General features: G+C 38.2%; 1 protein-coding gene and 1 long non-coding RNA gene across 5 annotated transcripts in view; one reads left to right on the top strand and one right to left on the bottom strand.

Moving 5' to 3' along the window:
- The window catches only part of rap1gap2a (RAP1 GTPase activating protein 2a), a 93814-nt gene that overhangs the window by 2694 nt on the left and 81738 nt on the right, over positions 1–9382 (top strand). For 2 of the 4 annotated variants that reach the window (XM_032512202.1, XM_032512199.1), the window contains exon 1: positions 8740–9132. The exons of the other annotated variants lie outside the window; for them this stretch is intronic. In XM_032512202.1, the coding sequence (XP_032368093.1) occupies positions 9089–9132 (44 nt within the window). In that variant the 5' untranslated portion in view covers positions 8740–9088. Of the gene's footprint in view, positions 1–8739; positions 9133–9382 lie in introns of those variants that run through there. 4 annotated transcript variants of the gene reach the window in all.
- The window catches only part of LOC116687104 (uncharacterized), a 9295-nt gene continuing 4303 nt past the window's right edge, over positions 4391–9382 (bottom strand). Inside the window, exon 3 of the long non-coding RNA XR_004331467.1 lies at positions 4391–4402. This is a non-coding gene — a long non-coding RNA (uncharacterized LOC116687104). The remainder of the gene's footprint in view (positions 4403–9382) is intronic.

Below are 9382 nucleotides of genomic sequence, written 5' to 3'. Positions count from 1 at the left end.
TCAAGTAAAAGTAAAAAGTATAGTGATTTAAAAACTGCTCCTAGAAGTATAAGTTTTTCAAAAACTTACTCAAGTAAATGTAACGGAGGAAAAGTAACTCGTTACTACCCACCTCTGCACAAAAGTTACAGCTCAATTTAAGAAAATACTTCTCTGAAACAAATTCCTTTACCCTGAGCACTATCAGTGACATGCGTAAAACACACCAGAAAATACATTTCTGTCTTTGGTATTCCACCACCATTTTTGTGTAAGACGTTGATTTGAGTCAACATTTTGTGTGCTTAGTGGAGAGTTACTGCCAGCTGCAGCTGGAACCTTCCGAGTATGACTTGGTTATATTTATTCAGGCTTTGGAGCTTCTAAATCATGCGCATATAAAGGCAAGGCAAGTTGATTTGTAAACCCCCATTCAGTGCTGAAGGCACTTCAAAGTGCTTTCAGAAATAAAAGGCATTAAGAAAATGTATTATACACAAAGCAGTCTTGAAGGAGCAGTAAATGATGTTGCGGTGGAGTTCAAATGTCAACAATTAGAATTTTAAAAAGGTAAAACAAAAAAAAAAAGAACATAAAAATAAGCCTAACCCTAAAATACAGCTAAAGTGCAGTGTAAGATATGAATAAATAGCCCAAATATCAACCAAAAAGGCAGAAAGAGTCTCTTGACACAGCAGTCCTAGACTAAGAGGCTTGGCAAATCACAGTTCTGCTGTGTCAACGGGGTGGTGTGGTCATGTCAGAAGCTCTGTGTACTATCCACTGCTGCTGATTCTAGCTCCAAATAGATGGGGGCTTATCGGTATCTCTCAGATGGCGTGAATTCAGAATTCATCCCAGTTACTTAAAATGTGTGTGCACAAATATGTACTTGCACATACTGTGTGCTACCAGTGTCAACGCTTCTGTAAAGCCAGCAGGAAAAAACCAGAGACAGGAATGTCTTCTCCTTAATAATAATAATAGTAATGTAAATAATAATAATAATTACAATTATTATTACCTTTCAATTTGAATATGCCATTTCCTTAATTCTTTTTACTCTACAGTAGTTGAGTAAATGTGTTCTTTGTGCCCACATTCTCTGCATCATCTCTTTTTGGTCCCTATTATGACTTAAGTAGTCCACTTGAGAGCTGATAAAAGTAAAAAAACACTCAAAGAAGACTACACACACGCTCTCCTCTCACCTCTCCTCTTCTCCTTTCCTCTTTGCTAGTCATTAACAATCTTTATTCAATCCACACTCAATCTGCCAACACTTCTCACTTCCCATCTTCCCTCCCTCCTCCTTTTCTCTTTACACCTCCATGCCTTCCTCTGTCACCCATGCTCCTGTGGTCATTAACGTCTCGTTTCATAATTGTACCTCCTCCCCTCCCGTAGATTGTTAAGCATACCTTTTCAAACCTTTGTTGCTCCACACCTCTGCCATTGCTTTTCTTTATTCTTTGGCTCTAATTGATTCCAAACCTTATCAGTCTCCTCCTCCATAAATCTGCCTTTTATTCCCTCCCCTGCTTTGGTGATGAGATCAATGCTAACTTTGATACATGAGTACACAGCAGCTGCAGAGGGGATTTGCTTTAAACTACTGCAGCTTGTGTTTGTATTTCTGTGTTCCCATTAAATGGCAAATGAAACAGTGTGAGGAAATTGCCATGTTCTCAGGGCGCACCTGATTAAATTGTTTTTGTGTGGGCTGTTTTTCTGTGCCCCTGTAGGTGTTTCTCGTTGTGTTCGCACTATCTTGAGTTGGTGCACTGCTCTTTATAGCCTGCCTGAGCTGCAGTGAAGGGGAAGTATGTGAATTAAATTGATGTTTTTCTCTGATCAATTTCGTCTGGAAGAGTGAGCAATGGGGTAGACGTAGGACTAAAGGCATTGTGGAGGAGGTGTACTGTGTGTGTGTGTGTGTGTGTGTGTGTGCGTGTGTGTGTGCGTGTGCGTGTGTGTCTGCAAATATCACAGGTTGTTAATGTGTGTGCATGAATGTGCACACGAACCAAGTCTGTGGTCGTCTTTAGATTGTGTGTAAGATGTGTACATTCATTTGTGTGTGTGTGTGTGTGTGTGTGTGTGTGTGTGTGATCTGGAAGAGTGGGTGTATGGGTGGGATTGCTGTCACTTTCACTTAAATCCAACTGCAGAGAGAAGAACTATAGGGGGAGAAATAGGAAAATAAAAATAGAATGCAACAACAAAAAGAGGGTTTAGTGATGACTGAAAGATTGACGATTATGAAAGATGACAAACGGGAAGATATAAGGATAGAAAATAATGAGGGCTAGGAACAAGATAGAGGAATGCAATAAAATAGCAAATGTATATTTACCTATTTTGTGCACATTCCTGTACCCAAGGAAGAACAGTGTTTTTCTTGGTCAAAGCTAGGGGATGTCCTTGAAATTTAATAAAAGTATAAGTTTAGGTAATAAGTGCTTTACTATCTGTTGATCTTATAATGGTAAAGTGCTAAGCTCTGTTATAAGTCAAATATGTGCTAGCCATGTAAGTACAGACCACCCCAAATGTAATCACAAACACTTCTTCAATATCAGCACATGTAGAGAGAAACTCCTGTAAGTACATTAACTCAAGTACTGAGGTATAATTTTTTTAGGTACATGTCTTTTACTCAAATATTTCAACAAAATTTTCGAGGCAAATGTTATACTTTTTAGTCTACTACATCGTGTAGTTTATTGTTGCTGTACAGATTTAGAGTTCACATGCAAAACACATTATCATTTTATAAAAGTGTATCAAATGTATTGGTACAGATTAATCTGCCCAACAGGACATACAGTACATAAAATCAGCTCCACCTCCATCAGTGACAAAATAAAATAAATGCTGTAATAAATCATCTCTAACAACATAATATTTACAATGACACAAGGCTATTCTGCTGCATCATGTATAGTTCAGGTATGTTTTCCTGTATACACAATTGAATTATCTCATGATCATCATATAACAATCCATTTTTTAACATTCATTTTGATTTAATTAGAGGTTAAATCAGTCCGCATCATAACTTGATAAATTAATATGTTGTAATCTCCGCTGACACGCGATGAGAATGGGAACAATCTTAATTTAATTGGAATGAAATGCATCTGGTATGATCGTGGTCAATTCATTTACAAGCTGAATTCAAACGTTATATCTTTATGACTTGAAGTCAAGAGCGTAAACTATTTCCCTTCAGGAAACAGCCGTGCTTTACCAGTCAGTATCATAAGTCAGTATGCATGTAGGCATTAAAAGTAACACCAAGATGCATTCGGGAATCAGCTGTTGCTCACATTATGTAGGTTTGGTGCCTCTGAGCTCTGTGAATGTAAGTATCCGTGTGTCATAAAAGATGGCTGTGGATGAGAAAGGTTCCATTAAAACTGAGCATTAGCTCGGTCTCTGAATCGGCAGCCCTCCTGGAAAACCTCATGACTAAGTCAGCTACTGGAGACACAGAAGGGAGGGATAGATCAAGGGAGGGAGAGATAGATGAAGGCAGAGAGAAAGGTCTCTCACGTCCATCTGGACGTATATCACTCCCCTGGGAATCCATTTAATGACATCTCAGAGAGATGGAAGAGGGTAGAGGCAGCATTGAAGGAACAAAAGTAATAAAGATGGAAACATCACATCTCTCATGGATTCTTACTGCCAGTGGATGGCAGGGAGAAAGATATTAAGAATGAGATGAGGGACTGAAACTAAATAAAACTGGATTGATGGGAGAGAGAAAAAGTTGAGCTAGAACACATTAAAAAGTGAATTAGGGAAGTTTAACAAATTGTCTGTGAGAAATAAATATATAACCTATAAGTAAGACGTGCATTCATTTCACACAAACACACTAAATCATGCATACACATCGTCCAGAGTACACATAGCACTGTTGTGTGTGCTTTTTGCATAAAAAAATGAATAAACTGCAAAACAGTAAATCACAATGTTCTTTTGCAGAAGATTTATTTTTAAAGAGTCAGAAGACATATTTTCTCACTTACGGTAGTAGTATCCCACTACCAGATAGCTTTGGCAAGATTTCCAGAGATCAAGTTAATGCCAAAACCCCAATTTGTTTTAGCACCAAACAGCATATAGACACAGTTAGAGGCTAGCTAGGGAACGTAGTGGAGCATTTAGCAGATAAACAGCCAGATATTTCCCTCAGGGGTTGATAGAGTCCAGAGTGAATGTGGAGTTACAGTACATTTACAGTACATACACATATATCATTCAATAAATTAATTATAACGTTGCTTCATAACTGCCGAATATACAAATATTATAAGCATCTGTTTGCTGACAAGTTTGCAGTACCAACTAAAAAGCTGACAATACGTCAATGTTATCTTCACAACTTGTCTCTGCTACCCTGCAGCTACCGCTGCAGCAACCACAAAAATACATGATTGCAGGTTTAAAGTGCTGCAGCAGAAACAAGGCCTGTTATTGGAGAACTGTGAATACAAATAGCATGTCAGCGTGCCTAGCAGAGACTATAAATTTAGCTACAGTTTAATTTTTCTTTTGAACAATTTGTCTTTTTCTGTTTTTTTCACCTTTTTCTACCACCTACATGCACACACAAGCACACGCGCGCGCACACACACACACACACACACACACACACACACACACACACACACACACACACACAAACACATTTGTTTATGTAAGTGAGATAGAGCAGGATGTCATCATCCAACTGGTTGCTGTAGGGTGATGTCACACAACCCAGTTACTAACATTTCACTGGTAACAGAAAATGTTGTTATGTGTGAATGAAAGTTTTTAATTTTGTGTGATTTACTCTGTAAATGAGAAGACATGAGGACTCTTTACAGACTCTAAACGCAACAAATATTCTAAATTGATAATGTTCTTAAAAGTTGACTGAAAAACGGAACGTGCCACAGTATTATTGCTCAAAAGAATGGTAGTATCAGAAGAAACAACAGAAAGGCATTACACATGGGCATTGCAGTAGCAGCAAGTTCAACAAATAAAATCATTGTGTACATGCGTTGTGAGGTGATGTACCATGAAACAAACAGAAAATAATGCTCTGTTTTAGATCTGATGGCAAATCATTAAAACAAGAAACAAAGAACTGCTGTCTTTACTTTATCAAATGCAACATTGTTTTATGTTCATCTTTGTTCTGTGAAAAATATACAGTCTATGAGTGTGTGCTTGAAACATTAACTAAATTATGTTGTTATTGACCTTTCAGGGTCATGATTGATAGAAGGAAAATGATTTCGCACAAACAAGGTTGAGATATTTATGAATGATAATTAAGAAAGCAGTCATAAGTGTTATTATTTAATCTTGGAGTGTCTCAGGATTTTCTGTTTGGTTGATTTAGAGTTTAATAATGTTCAATATTGCAAAATAAAGAACATGGCTGAGTCACATGATAGCCATGATGCATTTACTCAGCATTCTATAATGCTTTTTTTCTCCTACCATGGAAACTTATTGAAGAAAAACACAAAAGAAAATAAGAAAATCTGGAAATTTGTTTTCTTTTCTTTCCTTAAACCAAAATTACCTAATGGGGTATTTTGGTCCCAATCAACTTTAAACACAACATTGACAAACCATCACTTTTTTAAGTTTATATGGAAAACATGTTAGCAAACAGATTTACGTAACCAGGTGCCACATAGCATTCATTTGAAATCATATTTCTGGACAAGTAAAGCCTAATTCTCCCTGCCAATTCTTCCTAAAAATATTAGGCTCTTTAGCTGCTAAATGCTCCAGTGTGTTCACCAGTTAGTGGCTTACTGTGTCTGCCTTCTATTTGATGCTAGGCATGTAGCATGAAGTCAGTTTTAGAGTTTTTTTGCTAAAAACATTAGTTTAGATGTCTCAAGACACTTTATAGATAGAGTAGGTCTAGACCACACTCTATAATGTACAATGATCTAACAATTCCAGTAATTCTCCCCAGAGCAAGCCTTTACTTTGACAGTGGCGAGGAAAAACTTCCTTTTAGAAAGAAACCTCGGACATTCCCAGGCTCATGGTAGGCGATGTCTGATGGGCCAGTGGGGGGCGTAGTGACTAGTGGCAATAACAGTCACAATAAAAAATAAAGGAACAATGACAAGAAAATCGCAATGAGGTATTTCTTTGCTGGATACCGTTGCTCTTCTAAAAACACTGTGTTAAACAGCGGCATTTAATATGCAATTTAATTCAGCACATTACCTGGCCTGTTGAAGGATTTTATATTTTTATGGCTTGATGTTATTAAATGGGCATTCATCAATGCCCACAACGAACATGTGATGTTTTCACACGGTAGTGTATGTAACTGCTTGCTAACTGAGCAAAAACCAAGAAGAGTGTTAAAACTGGGCATTAAATAACAAGATGTTGTAGTTCTACAACATTTCTTATACAACAAACATGATTATTTCCTTCCTTCTTCCTCTCATCAACAGAGATCTTCAACAGGGGGTCCCAGACCCCTAGGGGTCCTCACAGTTACTGCAGGGGGGCTGCCGAATTACTGTTTTTTTTCAAAAATTTAAATATGCTTGAAAATATGTATTAACATGAATCCAACAAATTGTCAGCAAAGATGAATCGGCCTATGAGTACAAAAAACCTTTACACAACATTGATGATACATATGATAAGGTATGCAATTATGATAGCCAGCCACACATACAAGTAAGTTTAAGGATTCAATTTACCTTCCACATCTATGTTTGACATTAAAACACGCTTAGAAAATAAACTTTATAAATATTCATCCATCCTTTTGGATCATGTTAAAATGGAACTACATTTTTAAACAACATATGTGGTGGTGGAGTCCCTGCTTGGCGTTTCTTTAAGTTAAGGGGTCCTTGCACAAATAAATGTTGAAGACCCCTGTTCTACAGTACTTTTATAAAAATTGTTGTCCACTGCACAACTCCAAACCACTAGAGGGAGGGTGAGGTCTCCATTCAGAACTGTCACTGGGATACATGGTGCTGTACTGTGCAGTTTCTTAAATGCTGTTGAACCCATATTTTACGATGCCAGACTGACTCTCTGTCTTTCTCACCTTTCTCTCCCACACAAACACACACACACACACATACACATGCACATACACACACACCCACACTCACACACACAGACACACACACACACACAAACGCACACACACACACACACACACACACACACACACACACACACACACACACACACACACACCACCACCACCACCACCACATTATGCCAGTGGAGCATTTTATTGCTTTTAATCAGTGAAATCTCACCATGATAGAGATATGGACTGAGAGCGCATCCAGTCTTCCACTCATCAGCTACAAAGAAAGAGTGAGTCAGAGAACATTGACAATTTTAATTGCAAAGGCTTTTGACCATAATCATTCTCAACATGCTTTAAAAGTGCCTGTTTGTTTTCTTGAGCTATGTTTTAAAAATGTATTCCAAATCAAATCAATGTTCTCTTCAAAGAAGAAAAGACATAAGAGTTAACTTCAGTTTAATCAGCTTTGAGCTGACATTGTTAGATGTTGCTCATTCCCATCTGTGATTTACAGTAAGCTGTGACGGCAGAAGTTGTGACCTTAGTGAAGCTGAGGGGTTCACAAACCCTCCAATATATTTCCTTCTACATAAAGTGAGGAGAATTCAAATTTCAGAAACTGGGGCTGGGTAGTATTTCTCCAGTAGTATTTATTTAATATTATTTATTATGTTGGCCTTGTACATTATTACACAGAAATGTTGCCATTTTATGTATTGTACCAGAGTTAGCATGAAGCTAATATAATGATGCTAAAATGTGTAATCTGTTTTTTGCACTATACATGATTGGTATTGCAGTAGTAGGTGAAAACATACACACAATACACAGAGGGCAGTAGTTATGTGGCAGCGGGTCAATATAGGGGCTACCAGCACATTCTGCCAAATCATTGGAATAAATTATATGTTACATTAGATATTAATGAAACTAAGTCTCAATATATGAATAGCATAACAGACAATCCAATATTTTAAGCTTTGAAAAGCAATGTATCTCACAAGGTTTCTAAAAAAAGACTGTTTTTAAAACCTCTAAAGTTCTAACAGTAGCTGTGGGAACGTTAACTCTGAGAGTGAGAGCTGTCAAACCTGTAGCAATGAGGAAGGGTGTCAAGGGTGTCAGGAAGGACGCTTCCTTTGGTCACAACATGGGAGGTTTCTATGTATGTAACGCGGTCTGACTGCACAGCTGTTCAACCCCTAATATTGCACTCAAGGTAACTAAATCCTCTGGCAGAACTTCCATTCAACACAGTGTCCAGCAATAAAGTTTTACAGTAATAGATTTTAATGACTCTGTGCCTTCAAGCTTCACAATCCAAAATGAAATATCAAGATTTGAACCACTATCTGGAAACAAAATCTCATTGTTATTTTGTACTGTATCAGTCTGCAGGTATGTCATGTTTTGTGGATGTATCACAATTCCAGTATACTTTGCTTTATCTTCGCCCATTCAGGATGTTTTTGCAGTTTAGAATTATCAGTAAGTGTACTGTGTGAGTATGAGTCAAAATGCTACTGCATCTGCTGAACAGCTCACAGAGTGTGAGTGTGTTTGTGAAACAGAGGGTCAGTTGGTAGATTGTGGTCCCTCCCTCTCACCTTTCTCCTCCCCCTGATAAAATGTTTGTATATATCTCAGTGTACCTGCATGTGTTATACTGTGTCTGTTTAGCAGCCTGTGAAAGCCGAAGAGCAAGCAGTGTTTCAGGAAAGTAGTTGGCTGGTCAAGTGGCAAAGTGGAAGCGACAGCTCTGGGGAGGCAAAGTGGTGAGGAACAAGAGAACAAGACAAAAGAGGAAAAACACAGAGGGTAAACAGAGAAGAGAGAAAGAGAAAGGGAGGGAGAAAGGTTGGTAGAGAGATAGGGTCAGAGTAAGAGAGAGAGACACAAAGTGCAAGTATACACAGTATTGAGAAAGCGACTGTCAGCAGAGCATACACTTCCCAGAGGAGAGAGCCTCAGAGCAAGAGAGACTGCTGAGAAGTTCAGTCTGAAAAAATGCTGAGGAGGAGGAGAAGCGTGTCATTTGGTGGATTTGGATGGTAGGTTGCCTTTTCATTAGATGCTAATGTGTATGTGTCTGCATTATGTATGCATGATTGTGCACATTATGATCATGGGTGCATAGTGAGTCTATAATTCATGTTGTGTATGTGCTGGTTGTTATGGACTTGTTGTGCAGAATTGTAAACTTTTTTCTAAAAAGGAAGGATGGGTGGAGGGCTGAGGCTGCTCTTCTGTGTCACACCTCTGACACTTTGTCCTTTGTGTGTGTGTGTGTGTGTGTGTGTG

The sequence above is a fragment of the Etheostoma spectabile genome, chromosome 3 (assembly GCF_008692095.1).
Source record: "Etheostoma spectabile isolate EspeVRDwgs_2016 chromosome 3, UIUC_Espe_1.0, whole genome shotgun sequence".
NCBI lineage: Eukaryota > Metazoa > Chordata > Actinopteri > Perciformes > Percidae > Etheostoma > Etheostoma spectabile.
Note: the sequence above shows the minus strand (reverse complement) of the source record. Positions and strands in the feature narration are given on the sequence as shown.